This window comes from Balaenoptera ricei, chromosome 6, assembly GCF_028023285.1.
Source record: "Balaenoptera ricei isolate mBalRic1 chromosome 6, mBalRic1.hap2, whole genome shotgun sequence".
NCBI lineage: Eukaryota > Metazoa > Chordata > Mammalia > Artiodactyla > Balaenopteridae > Balaenoptera > Balaenoptera ricei.
In genome coordinates this window covers 2355426-2379988 of record NC_082644.1, presented here as the reverse complement: position 1 = coordinate 2379988, position 24563 = coordinate 2355426, and the positions used below count along the sequence as shown (strand labels likewise).

General features: G+C 44.6%; 1 protein-coding gene and 1 long non-coding RNA gene across 10 annotated transcripts in view; one reads left to right on the top strand and one right to left on the bottom strand.

The window, feature by feature from the left end:
- The window catches only part of LOC132368138 (uncharacterized), an 85415-nt gene that overhangs the window by 50565 nt on the left and 10287 nt on the right, over positions 1-24563 (top strand). For both annotated transcript variants that reach the window (XR_009503919.1, XR_009503918.1), the window contains exons 2-3: positions 20967-21091; positions 21964-22368. This is a non-coding gene — a long non-coding RNA (uncharacterized LOC132368138). The remainder of the gene's footprint in view (positions 1-20966; positions 21092-21963; positions 22369-24563) is intronic.
- The window catches only part of PALLD (palladin, cytoskeletal associated protein), a 376343-nt gene continuing 367708 nt past the window's right edge, over positions 15929-24563 (bottom strand). For 6 of the 8 annotated variants that reach the window (XM_059926713.1, XM_059926714.1, XM_059926715.1 and 3 more), the window contains 4 exons: positions 22042-22249; positions 19739-19904; positions 19210-19343; positions 15929-18138 (listed from right to left, as the gene is read on the bottom strand). In XM_059926713.1, coding sequence (XP_059782696.1) covers positions 17966-18138; positions 19210-19343; positions 19739-19904; positions 22042-22249 — 681 coding nt within the window. In that variant the 3' untranslated portion in view covers positions 15929-17965. The other 2 variants (XM_059926718.1, XM_059926716.1) reach the window with 2 other exon arrangements.

Below are 24563 nucleotides of genomic sequence, written 5' to 3'. Positions count from 1 at the left end.
TCCAGCTTTCTTTTGATTTCCATTTGCGTGGAATATCTTCTTCCATCCCCTCACTTTCAGTCTTTATGTGTCCCTAGGTCTGAAGTGGGTCTCTTGTAGACAGCATATATATGGGTCTTGTTTTTGTATCCATTCAGCGAGCCTGTGTCTTTTGGTTGGAGCATTTAATCCATTCACATTTAAGGTAATTATCGATATGTATGTTCCTATTACCACTTTCTTAATTGTTTTGGGTTTGTTTTTGTAGGTCCTTTTCTTGTGTTTCCCACTTAGAGAACTTCCTTTAGCATTTGTTGTAGAGTTGGTTTGGTGGTGCTGAATTCTCTTAGCTCTTGCATGTCTGTAAAGCTTTTGATTTCTCCATCGAATCTGAATGAGATCCTTGCCAGGTAATCTTGGTTGTAGGTTCTTCCCTTTCATCACTTTAAATATGTCATGCCACTCCCTTCTTGCTTGTAGAATTTCTGCTGAGACATCAGCTGTTAACCTTATGGGAGTTCCCTTGTATGTTATTTGTCGTTTTTCCCTTGCTGCTTTCAATAATTTTTCTTTGTCTTTAATTTTTGCCAGTTTGATTACTGTGTGTCTTGGCGTGTTTCTCCTTGGGTTTATCCTGTATGGGACTCTGCACTTCCTGGATGTGGGTGGCTATTTCCTTTCCCATGTTAGTGAAGTTTACGACTGTAATCTCTTCAAATATTTTCTCTGGTCCTTTCTCTCTCTCTTCTCCTTCTGGGACCCCTGTAATGTGAATGTTGTTGTGTTTAATATTGTCCCAGAGGTCTCTTAGGCTGTCTTCGTTTCTCTTCATTCTTTTTTCTTTATTCTGTTCCACAGTAGTGAATTTCCACCATTCTGTTTTCCAAGTCACTTATCCGTTCTTCTGCCTCAGTTATTCTGCTATTGGTTCCTTCTAGTGTAGTTTTCATTTCAGTTATTGTATTGTTCATCTCTGTTTGTTTGTTCTTTAATTCTTCTAGGTCTTTGTTAAACATTTCTTGCATCTTCTCTACCTTTGCCTCCATTCTTCTTCTGAGGTCCTGGATCATCTTCACTATCATTATTTTGAATTCTTTTTCTGGAAGGTTTCCTATCTCCACTTCATTTAGTTGTTTTTCTGGGGTTTTATCTCGTTCCTTCATCTGGTACATAGTCCTCTGCCTTTTCATCTTGTCTATCTTTCTGTGAATGTGGTTTTTGTTCCACAGGCTACAGGATTGTAGTTCTTCTTGTTTCTGTTGTCTGCCCTCTGGTGGATGAGGGTATCTAAGAGGCTTTTGCCAGCTTCCTGATGGGAGGCATTGGTGGTGGGTAGAGCTGGCTGTTCCTCTGGTGGGCAGAGCTCAGTAAAACTTTAATCTGCTTGTCTGCTGATGCGTGGGGCTGGGTTCCCTCCCTGTTGGTTGTTTGGCCTGAGGCAACCCAACACTGGAGCCTACAGGGGCTCTTTGGAGGGGCTAATGGCGGACTCTGGGTGGGCTCACACCAAGGAGTACTTCCCAGAACTTCCGCTGCCAGTGTCCTTGTCCTCATGGTGAGACACAGCCACCCCCTGCCTCTGCAGGAGACCCTCCAACACTAGCAGGTAGGTCTGGTTCAGTCTCCTATGGGGTCACTGCTCCTTCCCCTGGGTCCCGATGTGCACACTACTTTGTGTGTGCCCTCCAAGAGCGGAGTCTCTGTTTCCCCAGTCCTGTTGAAGTCTTGCAATCAAATCCCGCTAGCCTTCAGAGTCTGATTCTCTAGGAATTCCTCCTCCTGTTCCCGGAACCCCAGGTTGGGAAGCCTGACGTGGGGCTCAGAACCTTCACTCCAGTGGGTGGACTTCTGTGGTATAAGTGTTATCCAGTTTGTGAGTCACCCAGGTGTGTGACAAACTGCTGGGTAGCAGTTATGGGATTTGATTTTATTGTGATTGCACCCCTCCTACCCTCTCATTGTGGCTTTTCCTTTGTCTTTGGATGTGGGGTATCTTTTTTGGTGAGTTCCAGTGCCTTCTTGTTGATGATTGTTCAGCAGTTAGTTGTGATTCTGGTGCTCTTGCAAGAGGGAGTGAGAGCACGTCCTTCTACTCCGCCATCTTGAACCATGCCCATGGTATTTGTTTTTCTTCTTCTGACTTACTTCACTGTGTATGACAGACTCTAGGTTCATCTACCTCGCTACAAATAATTCAATTTCGTTTCTTTTTATGGCTGAGTAATATTCCATTGTATATATGTGCCACATCTTCTTTATCCATTCATCTGTCGATGAACACTTAGGTTGCTTCCATGTCCTGGCTATTGTAAATAGAGGTGCAATGAACATTGTGGTGCATGACTCTTTGAATTATGGTTTTCTCAGGGTATATGCCAAGTAGTGGGATTGCTGGGTCATATGGTAGTTCTATTTTTAGTTTTTTAAGGAACTCCATACTGTTCTCCATTGTGGCTGTATCAATTTACATTCCCACCAAGAGTTCAAGAGGGTTCCCTCTTCTCCACACCCTCTCCAGCATTTATTGTTTGTAGATTTTTTTAAAATTAATTAATTAATTAATTAATTAATTTTATTTTTTTTGGCAGTGTTGGGTCGTTTCTGTGCGAGGGCTTTCTCTAGTTGTTGCAAGCGGGGGCCACTCTTCATCGTGGTGCATGGGCCTCTCACTATCGTGGCCTCTCTTGTTGCGGAGCACAGGCTCCAGATGCACAGGCTCAGTAGTTGTGGCTCACGGGCCTAGTTGCTCCGCGGCATGTGGGACCTTCCCAGACCAGGGCTCGAACCTGTGTCGCCTGCATTAGCAGGCAGATTCTCAACCACTGTGCCACCAGGGAAGCCCCTGTTTGTAGATTTTTTGATGATGGCCATTCTGACCAGTGTGAGGTGATACCTCATTGTGGTTTTGATTTGCATTTCCCTAATGATTAGTGATGTTGAGCATCCTTTCATGTGCTTTTTGGCAATCTGTATATCTTCTTTGGAGAAATGTCTATTTAGGTCTTCTGCCCATTTTTTGGATTGGGTGTGTTTTTGATATTGAGCTGCATGAGCTGCTTGTACATTTTGGAGATTAATCCTTTGTCAGTTGCTTCATTTACAAATATTTTCTCCTGTTCTGAGGGTTGTCCTTTCATCTTGTTTATGGTTTCCTTTGCTGTACAATAGTTTTTTTTTTTTTAAGATTTTTAGAAATTTCATGTAATGTCTGAAACATTTATATTAACATATTTCCATACAAGTACAAATATAAGATTTTTAGAAATTTCATGTAATGTCTGAAACATTTATATTAACATATTTCCATACATATTTCCATACAAATACAAATATGATTTTTAGAAATTTCATGTAATGTCTGAAACATTTATATTAACATATTTCCATACATATTTCCATACAAATACAAATATAAGATTTTTAGAAATTTCATGTAATGTCTGAAACATTTATATTAACATATTTCCATACAAATAACCCAATGAAAGTTTAGTATTAGTTGTTTTGTTTGTTTTTTTATACTGCAGGTTCTTATTAGGCATCAGTTTTATACACATCAGTGTATACATGTCAATCCCAATCGCCCCATTCAGCACACAACCATCCCCACCCCACCGCAGTTTTCCCCCCTTGGTGTCCATATGTCCATTCTCTACATCTGTGTCTCAACTTCTGCCCTGCAAACTGGCTCATCTGTACCATTTTTCTAGGTTCCGCATACATGCATTAATATACGATATTTGTTTTTCTCTTTCTGACTTACTTCACTCTGTATGACAGTCTCTAGATCCATCCACGTCTCAACAAATGACTCAATTTCGTTCCTTTTTATGGCTGAGTAATATTCCATTGTATATATGTACCACATCTTCTTTATCCATTTGTCTGTTGATGGGCATTTAGGTTGCTTCCATGACCTGGCTATTGTAAATAGTGCTGCAATGAACATTCGGGTGCATGTGTCTTTTTGAATTACGGTTTTCTCTGGGTATATGCCCAGTAGTGGGATTGCTGGGTCATATGGTAATTCTATTTTTAGTTTTTTAAGGAACCTCCATATTGTTCTCCATAGTGGCTGTATCAATTTACATTCCCACCAACAGTGCAAGAGGGTTCCCTTTTCACCACACCCTCTCCAGCATTTGTTGTTTGTAGATTTTCTGATGATGCCCATTCTAACAGGAGTGAGGTGATACCTCATTGTAGTTTTGATTTGCATTTCTCTAATAATTAGTGATGTTGAGCATCTTTTCATGTGCTTCGTGGCCGTCTGTATGTCTTCTTTGGAGAAATGTCTATTTAGGTCTTCTGCCCATTTTTGGATTGGGGTGTTTGTTTCTTTGATATTGAGCTGAATGAGCTGTTTATATATTTTGGAGATTAATCCTTTGTCCGTTGATTCATTTGCAAATATTTTCTCCCATTCTGAGGGTTGTCTTTTCGTCTTGTTTATGGTTTCCTTTGCTGTGCAAAAGCTTTGAAGTTTCATTAGGTCCCACTTGTTTATTTTTGTTTTTATTTCCATGACTCTAGGAGGTGGATCAAAAAAGATCTTGCTGTGATTTATGTCAAAGAGTGTTCTTCCTATGTTTTCCTCTAAGAGTTTTATAGTGTCCAGTCTTATATTTAGGTCTCTAATCCATTTTGAGTTTATTTTTGTGTATGGTGTTAGGGAGTATTCTAATTTCATTCTTTTACATGTAGCTGTCCAGTTTTCCCAGCACCACTTATTGAAGAGACTGTCTTTTCTCCATTGTATATCTTTGCCTCCTTTGTCATAGATTAGTTGACCATAGGTGCGTGGGTTAATCTCTGGGCTTTCTATCTTGTTCCATTGATCTATGTTTCTGTTTTTGTGCCAGTACCATATTGTCTTGATTACTGTAGCTTTGTAGTATAGTCTGAAGTCAGGGAGTCTGATTCCTCCAGCTCCATTTTTTTGCCTCAAGACTGCTTTGCCTATTCGGGGTCTTTTGTGTCTCCATACAAATTTTAAGATGATTTGTTCTAGCTCCGTAAAAAATGCCATTGGTAATTTGATAGGGATTGCATTGAATCTGTAGATTGCTTTGGGTAGTATACTCATTTTCACAATGTTGATTCTTCCAATCCAAGAACATGGTATATCTCTCCATCTGTTGGTATCATCTTTAATTTCTTTCATCAGTGTCTTATAGTTTTCTGCATACAGGTCTTTTGTCTCCCTAGGTAGGTTTATTCCTAGGTATTTTATTCTTTTTGTTGCAATGGTAAATGGGAGTGTTTCCATAATTTCTCTTTCAGATTTTTCATCATTAGTGTATAGGAATGCAAGAGATTTCTGTGCATTAATTTTGTATCCTGCAACTTTACCATATTCATTAATTAGCTCTAGCAGTTTTCTGGTGGCATCTTTAGGATTCTCTATGTATAGTATCATGTCATCCGCAAACAGTGACAGTTTTACTTCTTCTTTTCCAATTTGTATTCCTTTTATTTCTTTTTCTTCTCTGATTGCCGTGGCTAGGACTTCCAAAACTATGTTGAATAATAGTGGTGAGAGTGGACATCCTTGTCTCGTTCCTGATCTTAGAGGAAATGCTTTCAGTTTTTCACCATTGAGAATGATGTTTGCTGTGGGTTTGTCCTATATGGCCTTTATTATGTTGAGGTAGGTTCCCTCTATGCCCACTTTCTGGAGAGTTTTTATCAGAAATGGGTGTTGAATTTTGTCAAAAGCTTTTTCTGCATCTATTGAGATGATCATATGGTTTTTATTCTTCAATTTGTTAATATGGCGTATCACATTGATTGATTTGCGTATATTGAAGAATCCTTGCATCCCTGGGATAAATCCCACTTGATCGTGGTGTATGATCCTTTTAATGTGTTGTTGGATTCTGTTTGCTAGTATTTTGTTGAGGATTTTTGCATCTATATTCATCAGTGATATTGGTCTGTAATTTTCTTTTTTTGTAGTGTCTTTGTCTGGTTTTGGTATCAGGGTGATGGTGGCCTCATAGAATGAGGTTGGGAGTGTTCCTTCCTCTGCAATTTTTTGGAAGAGTTTGAGAAGGATGGGTGTTAGCTCTTCTCTAAATGTCTGATAGAATTCACCTGTGAAGCCATCTGGTCCTGGACTTTTGTTTGTTGGAAGATTTTTAATCACAGTTTCAATTTCATTACTTGTGATTGGTCGGTTCATATTTTCTATTTCTTCCTGGTTCAGTCTTGGAAGGTTATACCTTTCTAAGAATTTGTCCATTTCTTCCAGGTTGTCCATTTTATTGGCATAAAGTTGCTTGTAGTAGTCTCTTAGGATGCTTTGTATTTCTGCAGTGTCTGTTGTAACTTCTCCTTTTTCATTTCTGATTTTATTGATTTGAGTCCTCTCCCTCTTTTTCTTGATGAGTCTGGCTAATGGCTTATCAATTTTGTTTATCTCCTCAAAGAACCAACTTTTAGTTTTATTGATCTTTGCTATTGTTTTCTTTGTTTCTATTTCATTTATTTCTGCTCTGATCTTTATGATTTCTTTCCGTCTGCTAACTTTGGGTTTTGTTTGTTCTTCTTTCTCTAGTTTCTTTAGGTGTAAGGTTAGATTGTTTACTTGAGCTTTTTCTTGTTTCTTTAGGTAGGCTTGTATAGCTATAAACTTCCCTCTTAGAACTGCTTTTGCTGCATCCCATAGGTTTTGGGTCGTCGTGTTTTCATTGTCATTTGTCTCTAGGTATTTTTTGATTTCCTCTTTGATTTCTTCAGTGATCTCTTGGTTATTTAGTAACGTATTGTTTAGCCTCCATGTGTTTGTCCTTTTTACGTTTTTTTCCCTGTAATTCATTTCTAATCTCATAGCGTTGTGGTCAGAAAAGATGCTTGATATGATTTCAATTTTCTTAAATTTACTGAGGCTTGATTTGTGACCCAAGATGTGATCTATCTTGGAGAATGTTCCGTGCGCACTTGAGAAGAACGTGTAATCTGCTGTTTTTGGATGGAATGTCCGATATATATCAATTAAATCTATCTGGTCTATTGTGTCATTTAAAGCTTCTGTTTCCTTATTTATTTTCATTTTGGATGATCTGTCCATTGGTGTAAGTGAGGTGTTAAAGTCCCCCACTATTATTGTGTTACTGTCGATTTCCTCTTTTATAGCTGTTAGCAGTTGCCTTATGTATTGAGGTGCTCCTATGTTGGGTGCATATATATTTATAATTGTTATATCTTCTTCTTGGATTGATCCCTGGATCATTATGTAGTGTCCTTCCTTGTCTCTTGTAACATTCTTTATTTTAAAGTCTATTTTATCTGATATGAGTATAGCTACTCCAGCTTTCTTTTGATTTCCATTTGCATGGAATATCTTTTTCCATCCCCTCACTTTCAGTCTGTATGTGTCCCTAGGTCTAAAGTGGGTCTCTTGTAGACAGCATATATATGGGTCTTGTTTTTGTATCCATTCAGCCAGTCTATGTCTTTTGGTTGGGGCATTTAATCCATTCACGTTTAAGGTAATAATCGATATGTATGTTCCTATGACCATTTTCTTAATTGTTTTGGGTTTGTTTTTGTAGGTCCTTTTCTTCTCTTGTGTTTCCCACTTAGAGAAGTTCCTTTAGCATTTGTTGTAGAGCTGGTTTGGTGGTGCTGAATTCTCTTAGCTTTTGCTTGTCTGTAAAGCTTTTGATTTCTCCATCAAATCTAAATGAGATCCTTGCCGGGTAGAGTAATCTTGGTTGTAGGTTCTTCCCTTTCATCACTTTAAGTATATCATGCCACTCCCTTCTGGCTTGCAGAGTTTCTGCTGAGAAATCAGCTGTTAACCTTATGGGAGTTCCCTTGTATGTTATTTGTCGTTTTTCCCTTGCTGCTTTCAATAATTTTTCTTTGTCTTTAATTTTTGCCACTTTGATTACTATGTGTCTCGGCGTGTTTCTCCTTGGGTTTATCCTGTATGGGACTCTCTGCGCTTCCTGGACTTGGGTGGCTATTTCCTTTCCCATGTTAGGGAAGTTTTCGACTATAATCTCTTCAAATATTTTCTCTGGTCCTTTCTCTCTCTCTTCTCCTTCTGGGACCCCTATAATGCGAATGTTGTTGCGTTTAATGTTGTCCCAGAGGTCTCTTAGGCTGTCTTCATTTCTTTTCATTCTTTTTTCTTTAGTCTGTTCCGCAGCAGTGAATTCCATCATTCTGTCTTCCAGGTCGCTTATCCGTTCTTCTGCCTCAGTTATTCTGCTATTGATTCCTTCTAGTGTAGTTTTCATTTCAGTTATTGTATTGGTCATCTCTGTTTGTTTGTTCTTTAATTCTTCTAGGTCTTTGTTAATCATTTCTTGCATCTTCTCAATCTTTGCCTCCATTCTTATTCCAAGGTCCTGGATCATCTTCACTATCATTATTCTGAATTCTTTTTCTGGAAGGTTGCCTATCTCCACTTCATTTAGTTGTTTTTCTGGGGTTTTTTCTTGTTCCTTCATCTGGTACATAGCCCTCTGTCTTTTCATCTTCTCTATCTTTCTGTAACTGTGGTTTTTGGTCCACAGGTTGCAGGATTATAGTTTTTCTTGCTTCTGTTGTCTGCCGTCTGGTGGTTGAGGCTATCTAAGAGGCTTGATGGGAGGCTCTGGTGGTGGGTAGAGCTGACTCTGTACAATAGTTTTTAAGTTTAATTAGGTCCCTTTTTTTTTTAAGTTTTGTTTTTATTTTCTGTACTCTAGTAAGTGGATTATAAAAGATCTTGCTGTGTTTTATGTTAGAGTGTTCTGCCTATGTTTTTTCCTAAGAGTTTTAGTGTCTGGCCTTACTTTTAGGTCTTTAATCCATTGTGAGTTTATTTTTGTGTGTGGTGTTAGGGAGTGTTGTAGTTTCATTCTTTTACATGTGGCTGTCCCGTTTTCCCAGCACCACTTATTGAAGAGGCTGTCTTTTCTCCACTGTATATAGTCTTGCCTTGTTCATCATAGATTAGGTGACCATATGTTCCTGGTTTATCTCCAGATTTCTGTCCTGTTCCAGTGGTGCATATTTCAGTTTTTGTGACAGTACCATACTGTTTTGATATATTACCTTTTTCATATAGTGTGACGTCAGGGAGTCTGATTCTTCCAGCCTTGTTTATCTTTCTCAAGATTGGTTTGGGTATTAGGGGTGTATTTTTTTTTTTTTTTTGTATAAGGGTTCTTCTTAAAAAAAGTTTATTGGAGTATAGTAGATTTACAATGTTGTTTAAGTTTCAGGTGTACAGCAAAGTGAATCAGTTATACATATACATATATCCACTCTTCTAAAGATTCTTTTCCCATATAGGGCATTACAGTGTATGGAGTAGAGTTCCCTGTGCTATACAGTAGGTCCTTATTAGTTACCTATTTTATATATAGTAGTGTGTATATGTCAATGCCAATCTCTCAATTTATCCACACCCCATTTCCCCCCCTTTTCTCCAGACAAATCCTAGGTTTGTTTTCTACATCTGTGACTGTTTCTGTTCTGTAAATCAGTTCATTTGTACCTTTTTTTTTTTCCCCACTGAAGCTGTGTTTGGTGCTGGGATCAACATAAAGTTCCCAACTTTTGAAGTTGCAGGTTTCAGGGGCAGACTGCGGGGTAATACTAGGTTAGGTACATTAAAGGGGGTGGAGCTGATATAAAGCCTGGTCAGAGAGATATAGGGATCAGCTGATTGATTTAAAGGCCAATTACATGACTTAAAGGGTGGTTGAGTGGAGGGGGCCCTAAAATGTTTCTTTTCTTTCTCTGGCCAAGGACATCATATTTATAACTTTGGAATTTTTATGACCTACAAAACTAGAGCTGTTTCTATTTGGAAACAAAAAGAAAAATACAGTATTTCAGTTTCATTCTTGAAACAAACTTCTCATGGTTAACATGTACTGATTAAAAGATCTTCCTTCTGGGGGCTTCCCTGGTGGCGCAATGGTTAGGAATCCGCCTGCCAATGCAGGGAACATGGGTTCGTGCCCCGGTCTGGGAAGATCCCACATGCCGCGGAGCGGCTGGGCCCGTGAGCCACAACTACTGAGCCTGCGCGTCTGGAGCCTGTGCTCCGCAACGGAAGAGGCTGCGACAGTGAGAGGCCCGCGCACCGCAATGAAGAGTGGCCCCCGCTTGCCACAACTAGAGAAAGCCCTCGCACAGAAACGAAGACCCAACACAGCCAAAAATAAATAAATAAATAAATTTATAAAAAAAAAAAAAAATAAAAAAATAAAAGATCTTCCTTCTGGAGAGATCCTAAAACTCTGTAGGTGACTTTGTGATTACAAAAAGAAGGGGAATGTAATCAGGCTGGAAGGTGCCCAAGGCCAGTGCAGCCAGCTGGGGGCGGGGGGTAGGAGGAAGGGTTCAAAACTGCAGTTAGAGAGGACAGCCACTAGAGGGTGCCAGAGCACCGGCGTCGTGCGCACGCGGCTCCCAGTTTGGACCTCCCGAATGTGAAATGGGCTTGGAGATGGGGTTGCTCTAACCTTAGCGGGGTGCCTGGGCAGGAGGGGTTGGTTGCTGTGTGCCTGTGACTGGCCCAGTTGGCTCCCTTCTCAGAGGGACACAGGTTGGCTAACTATATCCCATCTGGAAGTTACAGCCAGATCGAGGGGCACAGTGGCTGGACACCCTGGCAGGCTGTCTGTGCTCTGACTGCACTTTCTCTCACCAGAGGCAGGACTCTGGGCAGAGAGATATTTTGCTTGACTCTTGGTCTTCAAGCTGTAGGCCTCCGTGAATGCTGGCATCTGGAAAACAGAGCGGGTGGTTGTGAATCTGGAGTGTGTAAAACCAGTGGTATTCTGGAGGGCAGGCTGTGCTCCTCTCTGTGCCTTTCTGTCCAGAGTTCTCCCCAAACTTCTTTCTTCCCTATCTGAGTCTCTTCCACCTGTCTGCACTCCCGTAACCTGAGCCATGAGTGATCACAGCCTGTATGCCCAAGAGACATCATATGGTGTTTGTCTTTCTCTGTCTGGCTGACTGCACTCACTACGACCATCTCTAGGTCCACCCATGTTGTCTCAAATGGCATTATTTCATTCTTCTTTATGGCTGAGTAATATTCCATGGTATATATGTGGTACATCTTCTTTATCTATTCATCTGTCGATGGGCATTTAGGTTGCTTCCATGTCCTGGCTATTGTAAATAGTGCTGCAATGAACATTGGGTGCATGTGTCTTTCCGAATTATGGTTTTCTCTGGATATATGCCCAGGAGTGGGTTAGCTAGAGTGTATGATAGTTCTGTATGTAGTTTAAAAAAAAATTTTATTGGAGTATAGTTGATTTACAATGTTGTGTAAGTTTCAGGTGTAGAGCAAAGTGAATCAGTTATACATATATCCACTCTTCCTTTTTTTAGATTCTTTTCCTATACAGGTCATTACAGAGTATTGAGTAGACGTCCCTGTGCTATACAGTAGGTCTTTACCAGTTATTTTATATACAGTAGTGTGTATATGTCAATCCCAATCTCCTAATTTATCCCTGCCCCCTCCCATCCCCTGGTAACCATGTTTGTTTTCTACATCCGTGACTCTACTTTTGTTTTGTAAATGAGTTCATTTGTACTTTTTTTTTTTAAGATTCCACATATAAACAATATCATATTTGTCTTTCTGTGTCTGACTTCACACAGTATGACAATCTCTAGGTCCACCCATGTCGCTGCAAATGGCATTATTTTCTTTTTTATGGCTGAGTAACATTCCATTGTATGTGTGTGTGTGTGTGTGTGTATACACATACACACACATATACACACCACATCTTCTTTATCCATTCATCTGTCAGTGGACATTTAGGTTGCTTCCATGTCTTGACTATTGTAAATAGTGCTGCAGTGAACATTGGGGTGCATGTATCATTCTGAATTATGGTTTTCTCCAGGTATATGCCCAGGAGTGGGATTGCTGGGTCATATGGTAGTTCCATTTTTAGTTTTTTAAGGAACCTCCATACTGTTCTCCATAGTGGCTGTACCAGTTGACATTCCCACCAACAGCATAGGAGGGTTCCCTTTTCTCCATACCCACTCCAGCATTTATTGTTTGTAGATTTTTTGATGCTGGCCACTCTGACCGGTATGAGGGGATACCTCATTGTAGTTTTGATTTGCATTTCTCTAATAATTAGTGATGTTGAGCATTTTTTCATGTGCCTCTTGGCCATCTGTATGTCTCTTTGCAGAAATGTCTGTTTAGGTCTTCTGTCCATTTTTTGATTGGGTTGTTTGATTTTTTGATATTGAGTTGCATGAGTTTGTATATTTTGGAGATTAATCCCTTGTTGGTTGCATTGTTTGCAAATATTTTCTCCCAGTCCATAGGTTGTCTTTTTGTTTTGTTTATTGTTTCCTTTGCTGTGCAATAGTTTTTAAGTTTAATTAGGTTCCATTTGTTTATTGTTGTTTTTATTTTCAGTACTCTAGGACGTGGATCAGAAAAGATCTTGCTGTGTTTTTTGTTAAAGAGTGTTCTGCCTATGTTTCTTTCTAAGAGTTTTATAGTGTCTGGCCTTACATTTAGATCTTTAATCCATTTTGAGTTTATTTTTGTGTATGGTGTTAGGGAGTGTTGTAATTTCATTCTTTTACATGTAGCTGTCCACTTTTCCCAGCACCGCTTATTGAAGAGACTGTGTTTTCACAATTGTATATTCTTGCCTTGTTCATCATAGATTAGTTGACCATATGTATGTGGGTTTATCACTGGACTTTCTATCCTGTTCCACTGATCTGTATTTCAGTCTTTGTGACAGTACCATACTGTTCTGATTACTTTAGGTTTGTAGTACAAAGTCAGGTAGCCTGATTCCTCCAGCTCTGTTTTTCTTTCTCAAGATTCCTTTGGCTATTCAAGGTCTTTTGTGTCTCCATAGAAATTGTAAAATTTTTTTGTTCTAATTCTTTAAGAAATATCATAGGGATTGCACTGAATCTGTAGATTGCTTTGGGTAGTATAGTCACTTTCACAATATTGATTCTTCCAATCCAAGAACATGGTATGTCTCTCCATCTGTTTGTGTTGTCTCTGATTTCTTTCATCAGTGTCTTATAGTTTTCTGAGTACAGGTCTTTTGCTTTCTTAGGTAGGTTTATTCTTAGGTATTTTATTCTTTTTGTTGCGATGGTCAATGGGATTTTCCCCTTAATTTCTCCTTCTGATCTTTTGTTGTTAGTGTATAGGAATACAAGAGATTTCTGCGTATTATTTTTGTATCCTGCAACTTTACCACATTCATTGATGAGCTCCAGTAGTTTTCTGGTAATATATTTAGGATTTTCTATGTGTAGTATCATGTCACCTGCAAACAGTGACAGTTTTAGTACTTCTTTTCCAATTTGTATTCCTTTTATTTCCTTTTCTTCTCTGATTGCCATGGCTAGGACTTCCAAAACTATGTTGAATAATAGTGGTGAGAGTGGACATCCTTGTCTTGTTCCTGATTTTAGAGGAAATGCTTTCAGTTTTTCACCATTGAGAATGGTGTTTACTGTGGGATTGTCGTATATGACCTTTACTATGTTGAGGTAGGTTTCCTCTGTGCCCACTTTCTGGAGAGTTTTTATCATAAATGGCTGTTAAATTTTGTCAAAAGCCTTTTCTGTGTCTATTGAGATGACGCTATTATTCTTCCATTTGTTAATATGGTTATGATATTGATTGATTTGCATATATTGAAGAATCCTTGCATCCCTGGGATAAATCCCACTTGATCGTGGTGAATGATCCTTTTAATGTTTTGTTGGGTTCTGTTTGCTAGTATTTTGTTGAGCATTTTTGCCTCTATGTTCATCGGTGATATTGGCCTGTAATTTTTTTTTTTTTTTTTTTTGTGATATCTTTGTCTGGTTTTGGTATCAGGGTGATGATGGTGGCCTTGTAGAATGAGTTTGGGAGTGTTCCTTCCTCTGCAATTTTTTGGAAGAGTTTGAGAAGGATGGGTGTTAGCTCTTCTCTAAATGTTTGATTGAATTTGCCTGTGAAGCCTTCTGGTCCTGGGCTTTTGTTGGAAGATTTTAAATCACAGTGGGTGGCAGCCACACCTGGTTGCTAGTCATGTGCCCACTCCTTTCTTAGAGACACAGAACTCGGAACTGAGACAGGGCCCCCCTCTGAACTGGGTGAACTGGGACAGGGCCCCCCTCTGGAGAGGGTTGCAGTCGGCCCCTAGGTGTGTGTTTAATTAGAAGCCTGCCCCTTAGGCCATAGCTGTGAAGACCACTGCCCTGTGTCACAGAGAGACTGGGGTGCTTCAGTGTGCTGCCTATGTGCTCTGCCCCGGGGGGTAGCAGGGTAAGAACCGTTTCTCCATTACAGACTTACGGGACTCGCAAATGTAAGCCCCCCTGGCCAGCAGAGCTAGGCCATTCAGGTGTCCCCTGGGCCCCAGGCCAGTGCACGGGCCCCTTTATGGGAGCTAGTGGCCATCTGGAGGCAGAGGGATGGCGTGAAGACAGCGCCTGCCCTTGGGGGTTTCTGGAGAGGATTCGGGTTGGCCTGACACGTGTCCAGCTAGATGTCTGTCCCTCAGGCTGAACATGAGCAAAGAAGCCTCCTTCACAGAGGGTCTGGGTGCTTTTCCGTTGGCGGCCTCTGTGCTGGCCCGTGGGGCGGGCTAGTCCGTGCGGCCCTGGAGGAAGCATCTCTCGGCGGCCTCTGTGCCGGTCCGTGGGGCGGGCTAGTCCGTGCGGCCCTGGAGGAAGCATCTCTCGGCGGCCTCTGTGCCGGTCCGTGGGGCGGGCTAGTCCGTGCGGCCCTGGAGGAAGCATCTCTCGGTACCCTGCAGCCGTGTCTCATGGACGGAAGCCCCGCTGGCTTTCAGAGCTACACGTCTTGGGGGCTGGTCTCAGAGGCAGGCCTTAAAAGTTGGGGTCCTGGTGAGGGGGTCAAGTCCTTCACTCCCCGGGGAAAGCTTGGGGTTGAGTTCCCTCCTGACCGTGGGTCACCATGCCAGGCAGTGGGGGTCACAGTGAGGCTGTGCCTCGGCCCCTCCTGTTGTGACGTGGGTCTGTTCTCATTCACCCGAGGTTTCTTTTGGAGGATACGTAGTAGTGGATCTGGTGTGTCTGGGGGAGGACCTCTTGAGCCAGAACCCCGTATACTTTTTTTTTTTTTTTTTTTTTTTAAAAGATGGGCTTGTCTGTCTGTCCGGTAGTTTGGATTTTTTTTTTTTTTTTTTTTTTATATGAATGGCTGGATTTTATTTATTTATTTATTTATTTTATTTTTTTGTCTGTGTTGGGTCTTCGTTTCTGTGCGAGGGCTTTCTCTAGTTGTGGCAAGCGGGGGCCACTCTTCATCGCGGTGCGCGGGCTTTTCACTGTCGCGGCCTTTCTTGTTGCGGGGCACAGGCTCCAGACGCGCAGGCTCAGTAGTTGTGGCTCACGGGCCTAGTTGCTCCGCGGCATGTGGGATCTTCCCAGACCAAGGCTCGAACCCGTGTCCCCTGCATTAGCAGGCAGATTCTCAACCACTGCGCCACCAGGGAAGCCCCCGTATACTTCTAAGAGAGCGGCTACGGTACGTGGTCGCAGGATGCTTTCCCGGGGGACCACAGGACCCACTGTCACTCCCAGGCACATGTCCGGTAAACTGCTGAGGTGGGCGGGGTTCTGAGCCAGCTCCCAGTGTCCCCCCGTCCTGGGGTGCACCCCCCTTCTCTCTCACCCACACACAGATCCAGGCTCCGCGTGGAAGGGATTCTGCAGACCCAGATCAGGTGGTCCCTTAAAAGGCACGGGACTCTTCTTGACTGGAGTCAAAGCGTGAGAGGGATTTGTCCCGAGGGGGATTCTCACTGCCGGTTTTGGTGAGGGAGGGGGGTGACGCGGCCTGTAGCAGCCCAGTGCCCCCCACTGACAGACCACGTGAGACCCGGTCCTATAGCCGCAAGGAGCCCAATTCTGTCCCAGCCGCTTGCACTCAGGTGAGAATGCACTGCAGCGGACACAGTGGTTCTAGTCTGTACCAGTTTATTACAGCAAGCAATAGGAAATGAAAACGACTGAGTATTTGCTTCACAAGATTGCAACTATTATTTGTTAAATATTTATTGATGTTAAATCCACATTACACCAGCACAACAATCCAAAGTAGTAGGATAGTACTTATTTCTTTATAAATACATGAAAGGTGGCAAAATAATGCTAGTTAATCCCAAACCCAGCAAATCAGCAAAAAGTCACATTCAGAAAAATTTGGCAAGTAAGAGATGATGTTAAGTCATAATTCTACAGTATAGAAAGGTCCAGGAGAGACTTTGCACGGTGTCTGAAATCCCACATCAGCAATGCACGTAGGTGTGGTCAGAGACACGTGTGCCACTCTGCACAGAACGTGGGCACCGGAGCTCCAGCCTGGCATTTAAAGCTTGCTTGGTTGGTGCTCTTACAAGGAAGGAGAAAGCTGTCCATGTGAAGCAGCACAACGGAATATACACGGTGGCACACAGATACAAAATTACTTAAAAAATACTATGTATTGAATTGAGTAACTGAGCTAAGAGAGTTCAACATTTTTATTATAAATAATGAAAGATAAATGTGTTTTGCATAAAGAATACAGTGTGTTCTCTTCATAGGAAAGTACCATTAAAGACTCAGGTTTTATAATATCAGCCCAAATTTGTTTTTTTCTCCTTTTTAAAAAGTTTATTGGTTCTGACTTAAAACCATCAAGTCTGGTCAGAATCCACTCCATCTAGCTGATGCAGAATCACAGGCATTCAAAAGCAGTCTTTGCCCGAGATGCCTTTACAAACTACTTGGAACCCAGCAACTTCTTAAGGCAAAAAGGTCTCGTGGCAGCAGGGAAGTGAATTAATAGTTTCCATCCACCGTATGGCAGTGCCATGGAGAAAATGCATTCTGGCACCCCCGTCTTTGTCTCCCCAAGTAGACTAGCGCCCACAGGCTGTTTCTGATCCGTGACAATCTCGCAGCTCAGCCCATATTCAACTTGCGGTACGCACCTCCAATCCCCTGCTCCGGCGCCAGCTCAGACACCGCAGCGTCCCGAGCACGAGCTTCCCTCCGACTGACCCTCGATTCCCTGACTTGGGAATGGCGGTGTTGTGTTGCTTCTGTCTTAGGTTAAGTAAGTTTGAAGAAAACCAAAGAAAAGCCTGGCCTTGACCGTCTCGTGCTCCGCTACCTTCACGTAAATGAACACAGTCTGAGTGTGCTGGTTGTGCTTCCTTTCCCTCTTCTCTCTGCTCCTTCCAAACCCGTCTCCTCCAGATGCTACACAGCTTGGTCACTTGGGTGGTCTGGGTGCCCTTTGTGGAATGGACTGCGATATGGTTCTGCTTTATTCAGAGCACTTTGTATTATTTTCATATGGTTTGTAAGTAAGTGCCCTACCAAGGTAACATGAAGAGAAAATACTACACGTAAAGAAAAAGAGGTTAAGAACGAAGGTCTTAACCTTGTTAGAAAACTCCTGATGTTAACAGAACTGAAGGCAGGTGGCTCCTTCCGCACGGTTTAGTGGAAAACGATTTGCAGACAGGCGTTTCCTTGGGCTTCCTGGTGGCGCCCTCCTCCTCCCATCCCCCGCGTGGGTCCCTGGCCGCGTGAGCACACTGCCCCTCAGAGCCCAGGCGGTGTCCCCTGTGGTGCCGCCACCTCCGGGGAGCCCCCCGAGCTCACGCTGGGTGGCAGCACCTACGCTGGTGAAGACACTCAGGACAACACAGGTCGTGGTCACCTTTTTTCCGTTAGCACTTTGGCATTTCAGACCCCCTGAATCACAGCACTTCCCAAAGTTTTAAATTGGCTGATGAATGTGAATTCTCCGTGCAAGGTGCGCATTCCTATCAGCATCGCGTACGCAGCCTCTACATCTGGTTTACCAGGAAGAAAAGTAGGATTTTGGTGTCCTTTTGTTTCTTAGAGCCAAAGGTATGTTTCTGCCTTTTCCGTCCCGTGACAGAGGAGAGGTGGGTCAAGGCAGCGGCGGTTTCAGTGTCTGGGCTCTGCGGAGAGCGCCAGCTCACAGGTCCTCGCTCTCCACCAGGCCGGGGCTCAGCATCAGGTGCGACGGGCTGGCCTCGGGCTGGAACGCAGCCCTGATGTCGAGTCCCTGGTCCGAGAGCGCGGCATAGCGGCTGGCTGAGGGCCGCACCCGCTTCGGCTTGGTGCTTGGCGGGGGCTGCTGCCACTGGGCTGCAAGACACAACACGGAACTCAGAATCTGTAACCAGGTAGCATGGCTCTGGCTGTGTACCAGGCACGTGTTCTTTGCAAAAGACCGAACACATCCATGGTAGAAGTCCTAAAATGTACGAGTGGTTCTGCAGTCTACTCACATGTTGCAAATTTACTGCCTACACAGGGTGGTGGGACTACAGCAGCTCGGGAACAGAGACAGCGTGTAGTTTATCTTGATAGTACTCACTGCAGCTCGGGGAGTCCTTTGAAATGGCTGCTACACTTCCTGCTGCTCACTTTGAAAAAAAACTTCAAAGCTCAGAATGTATAAATGCCACAGTAATGATAGTCATCAGGTATTCTGGACGGATGTTCTAACACAAATTGTTTGAAAGGAGCCGGGCGATAGGGAAGGTTGAGGTCAGTCATTTCTTATGTGTGAAATCAGTTCTGAATTTTTCCTAGTGGTTTTCTTGTCACTAGATCACATAATGCTACTGGGCTAGTTTGTAAACTTAGAACATTTTTCTTTCAATCTGGGATGCATGTACACAAATATACGTACACAAACACTCACAAACCTAGTGCTGAACTGCTTAAGATATGTTAACACAAAGCACTAAGCCACAGGAAGTATGCATTCCAGGTTCAATGGGCCACACGTTTAGAGTGAATTAAGAGGCTGTGACAGGATCATAGCTTAGGGGGAAATGTTAAAAGGGAGTCATTTGCACAAGGCAGTAACAAAATGTGAAAAATCTGTGCTTATGCCTTTGCCTGGTGTTAACTCCTAAGGGTGCTGGGTAAGAAAGCCACAGCTGGGTAGCCGACGCCAGAGAAATCCACATGCACATTTTGCTAAAAACGCAAAGTTCCTGAGTGATACTTGGGCACTGTTCTCCTGGCGAGGTTCACTATTAATGATGAGAAACTATAAACAGAAAGAGAAAGAGCAGTGTGAAATTTCTGGCAAATAAAGCGCTAGAGTTGTTGATGAGATCAGAGTAACGTGATTTGCTGTGCCGATGCCCGACTTGTCGTAACTGAAGGAACCAACGCATTGAGGCGAGAGGGAGGGGTACTCACTGTAGACGTCCAGCCGGGCCGTGCAGGACACGATCCCGGCCTCGTTCTTGGCCGACACCGTGTACCAGCCAGCGTCGTCCTTGGTGGCCCCCTGGATGAGCAGACACACGTAGCCGTAGTTGTCCTGGTGCAGGCTGCAAAAGACGGATATGGCCATAGGGCTCGAAATGTTTCAGGACGCGAAGCATCACTTTTCATTAGCTCATGAGAAACAGAACTGTGCAAGCAGCGGATAACAGGGTCCTCCTAATTCTGCAGAGGCCGCCAGCCCGTGGCAGCTAATGGGAGGGGGAGGGGCCGGGAGGCTGGATGAAGCCGAGCGCTCAATTCCCAGGGGAGGATCTGCCCCCGCAAAGCACTGCCTGCATTAGGCGGGGAGCCACCGCATTGCACAGCAGGGCGGCCGCCTACGGAAAGCGCAGGCGTGCGGGGGCTGGCCCGGGGGCGGCGCACACGGGCGCGTGCTGGGCACCTGCCTTTGGGACCATCAGGACCCCTGCGGGTGGGGGGCGGCCCCGTGGGCTCTCACCTCACGCGGTCCGTGCTGTGAGTGAGCGACTCGTTTTCCTTCTTCCAAAATATCTGCGGTGGCGGCACCCCGGACACCCGGCATTCCAGCCGCACCGGGTACCCGTCCGCCACCCCTGTGTTCTGCAGCTTCTCGAGGAACACGGGGGGCTTGTGCGCTTCCTTAGCTGCGAAGACACGAGACGGATTACCTACCAGTGACGGGTGCAAAAGGTATCACAAAAGAACGCAGGTGCTTTCAGCAATACCGCTCAACTGTGCTGACGTCGTTTTTCATTGCAGGTGGCAGGACGCTTGTCCTCTCTCCAAGTTATCCCTCCTCCACCAAGAAAGGTTCCTACCCTTCATTCCACTCCTTTCTCTCCTCAATCAGTTCAAGTCCGACAGGCCTGCACCTGCTCCCAGAGCGTCCGCCTGAGTGGTCTCGGGGGACCTCTGTCAGGCTGGTGACTGATGAGGGTCCCTGCCTCAGCCCACCACTGCCATCTAGTGACACTGATTCACTAGATTCCCACCCTGCTGGCCGAAAGACCCTGAGGATTTCTAGGTCCTGGCTTAAGAGAGACATACCACAGGCTATAAAGGGGGAAACAAGAGGAGAGGCAGCTTTAAATAGTTACCTGAACACTAGGAATGTACATTCTATACATTACCAGTTCCAATTTGTATTTCTTTGAAGAAAGCTATGGAAACGACGACTATTACCCAGTCTGGAAAAATCGGAACTGTTGGTAACACTCTGATTATTACCATCAGTGTTTCCTTGGATCTGCGGTGGGGACAGTCCCAGAGGAAGAATAAGTCTTAGCTACCATCATCCTAGCTGCCAACAATGAGTCTGAGGGTGCGGTCTTCTCCACCCCCTCCTCTGTGACAAATAATAGCAAAGCAAAGGTAAACGTTCTACCTGAAATTTTAAAAACCTAAGACCCTCTATGACCTTGAATTATATAGAGGGTTAATTTTTATTGGACTTTTTTGTGGTTACTTGACCTGGGCTACCCTGGGAAGAGACCTCACTCGGTGCTCTTCCTGGGCCCCAGTTTTCAAAAGAGCGTAAAATGCATAAGACGGGCCTTTAGGTCGCAGCGACCCTCCACAGTAGGTCTCACATCTACATTCTGGAGCTTGGCTAGGCAGGCTCGTGGGGATGCAGAGTTTCACAGGGTTTCGCCCTTGTGACACGACTTAGCCCTTAAACCCTGAGCATCACGGCCCCCCTTTTACAGTTGGGGACACTGAGCTGCAGAGACAGACCTGCCAGAGGACACAGCCAGGAAACGAGAGCTGGGCTGGGAGCTGAGCCCTGACTTCCTCCGAAGTGCCGACGGGGGCATCTCGGGCCTGAGGACAGGTATGGTCAACGGGGGGACCCCAGCAGCTGAGTTTGAGGAGGGAGGGCTGCAGGAAGGAGTGAAACTGAAGCGGGGCTGGCACACAGGCTGCACGCTGCCCGTGTTCTTGTGTGAACACGTCTAGGTGTTGTCACGAGAATCCCTGGCCCGGACTGTAGCCGGGCGGCCCGCCGCGTCCTCGCTGCTGCTGTTTCCCCAAGGAGCTCAAAGGCTCCCGGCACCGGAGGGGCACCGGGGCCTGGCCCCTGGGAAAGTCACTTCACCTCTCCTAATTCCCATTTGCTGACTGCCTCATGGGGCTGCCGTGAGGACCAAGTGAGCGCTTTGCATGCAGTGATGAGAAATAAACGCTCCATTCTGCTGCTTTTTTCAGGTGAGCACAGAGGACAGGCTCTCTACTCATGCTCAGCTCCTAAGGACACTAAACCTTTCCATAAACTCATTTCCCATACCTAAGGGTAAAACTTTATTCTGGTAGGTAAATTCTGTAAAGATACATAGTCAATTAAAAAGCAAACCTGAGTTTAATCTGTCTATGACATTGGGGGTAGATCACAGTGTTTCAAAGTTTTGAATTTCGAAATCACTGCACGTGACTTTAAAAGCTAGGTCTACATGGAGAACTTGCTGCATGAGCACATTCTCCTACGTCGTGTGGTTCCTGGAGGCCGGGCTGCTGCTGCCCTTCCTGTGTGACACTGGGGGCCCAAGAGAAGGGGAACCGCCCAGAAAAACTGCTCAAACCCTTTCCTCTGGCTGCCAGGCTGACGGGGGAAGGGAAGAAAAATAACCACGGCTACAGCGAAGAAAAAGTGATGTTTCTGACTTGCCAGGTCTTAACACGTTGATGATAACAGTCTATTTTTTTCAGCGGTTTGATGTACTTTCCACGTGGGTTAGTTTGTTTCTACGTCTGACGCTCACCCTGGGAGAGGTTCCCGGGACCTACCTGCGACCACGAGCTCCAGGCTGAAGGAGTTGTGTCCAGCCCGGTTGGTGGCCACGCACGTGTAGACGCCGGCGTCCCGGGCCGCGACGGGCTCGATGATCAGAGAGTGCACCCCGTTCTCTCGCACCAGCATCTTGTGGGCGCTGTCCTGGCGGATGGGCTTGCCGTCCAGCAGCCAGCTGAGATCGGGGGTTGGCAGCCCACTGACCTAAACCGGAAAGGAAGTGCGAATGAATTCCTCTGCTACGGAAACAGAGTGAGGTCACGAACACCTAAGACGCCGGCACAAACTCCTCCTTCCGGACAACATGAGGCTCTTAGCATCAGGTCACGTTTCTTTCTTACTTATTTATTTTTGGCTGCATTGGGTCTTTGTTGCGATGCATGGGCTTCTCACTGCAGTGGCTTCTCTTGTTGTGGAGCATGGGGCTCTAGGCGCATGGGCTTCAGTAGTTGTGGCTCGTGGGCTCTAGAGCACAGGCTCAGTAGTTGTGGCACATGGGCTCAGTAGTTGTGGCACATGGGCTCAGTAGTTGTGGCTTGTGGGCTCTAGAGCGCAGGCTCAGTAGTTGTGGCACACGGGATCTTCCCGGACCAGGGCTTGAACCCGTGTCCCCTGCATTGGCAGGTGGATTCTTAACCACTGTGCCATGAGGGAAGCCCACGTTTCTCTTTTGCTTAAAATCTTTGAATAGCTTCTCGGCACACACGGGCTCACTTCTAAACATTTCTTATAGAGCAACCCAGAGAAAAGTGTGATGGGGACCAAAAACATTCGCCATCGTCTTTCCTCACCCAGGTTATAAAGACGCTGAGGGTGATGTCAGCCCGGGGCTCTGAGCCCTTTGGAAAAAAGATGTCCAGCCATGACAAGGACTCACACTCAGCTCGCATGGTTCACGATAAAGCCTCTCATCAAGGCTGCTGTAGCCGCAGAGACATTAGTTAATGCAGCCATTAAGACACAGGGCTGTTATTATTTTATAATCCTTGAAACTAAGTAATAGGAGCCATACGAAATTACCCAGAAAGCCATCTCAACAAATTAGCCTCACGATGGAAACATTAAAAAAAAAAAACCCACTCTCCAGACCATGACAGTCGTGCTGACCAGAGATCAGACAAAAGCACGTTTAATGGCTAACAGCATGGTGTGCAGTGAGGGGAGGGGTGGCCACCGTCTGTCAGCTCTTTACTCTAGGGCCCTGCATTCTGAACGGGAAGAAAAGCACCCGTAAGGAAGGCCCTTTCACCCCTACCCCAAATGTACCAGTGGGAAATCACATATGGAAAGATGTCAGTGGGACTGTAAACCAATTCTTCTGAGAATCAGCTCTGCCAAAATCAGCCAGAGAACTCACAAACTCCACTCCTGAAGTGTGACGCTCATGTATACTGCCCCCAGGATGCCTCAGCCCCCAACACACACACACGGCAAAGGCCTAGGGATTTACAGAAAACAGTTAAATCACTGGCTAAAAGCGGGCAGGCTCTGCACCCTCCCATCCGGCCACCTGCCACCCCCGGCGCACCGCGCCCGCTCTACCTGTCGGGCCAGCACAGGTGCACGGAGGAAGCGGGTGGGCTCTCCCACCCGGGCTGCACAGCTGGCCCTCTTGGCCGGTCAGAAAACGGAACCTCTTGCACTCTTGGTGGGAATGTAAATTGATACAGCCACTATGGAGAACAGTATGGAGGTTCCTTAAAAAACTAAAAATAGGACTACCATACGACCCAGCAATCCCACTCCTGGGCAAATACCTGGAGAAAACCATAATTCAGAAAGATACCTGCACCCCAGTGTTCATAGCAGCACTATTTACAATAGCCACGACATGGAAGCAACCTAAATGTCCATCGACAGAGGAATGGATAAAGAAGATGTGGTCCATATATACAATGGAATGTTACTCAGCCATAAAAAAGAATGAAATAATGCCATTTGCAGCAACATGGATGGACCTGGAGATTATCATACTAAGTGAAGTAAGTCAGAGAGAGAAATACCATATGTGGAATCTAAAAATTGATACAAATGAACTAATTTACAAAACACACTCACAGACTTAAAGAATGAACTTTTATGGTTACCAGGGAGGAAGGGTGGGGGCAGGGAGGGATGAATTGGGAGATTGGGACTGACATATACACACTACTATATACGAAACAGATAACCAACAAGGACCTACTGTATTGAGCACAGGGAACTCTGCTCAATATTCTGTAATAACCTAAATGGGAAAAGAACTTTGAAAAAGAATAGATACATGCATATGCATAACTGAATCACTCTGCTGTACACCTGAAACTAACACTGTTAATCAACTATAGTGCAATATAAAATAAAAATTGAAAAAATTACGCTGGAGGGACTTCCCTGGTGGTGCAGTGGTTAAGAACCCACCTGCCAATGCAGGGGACACGGGTTTGATTCCCTAGTCCAGGAAGATCTCACATGGCGTGGAGCAACTAAGCCCGTGTGCCACAACTACTGAGCCTGCACTCTAGAGCCCACGAGCCAT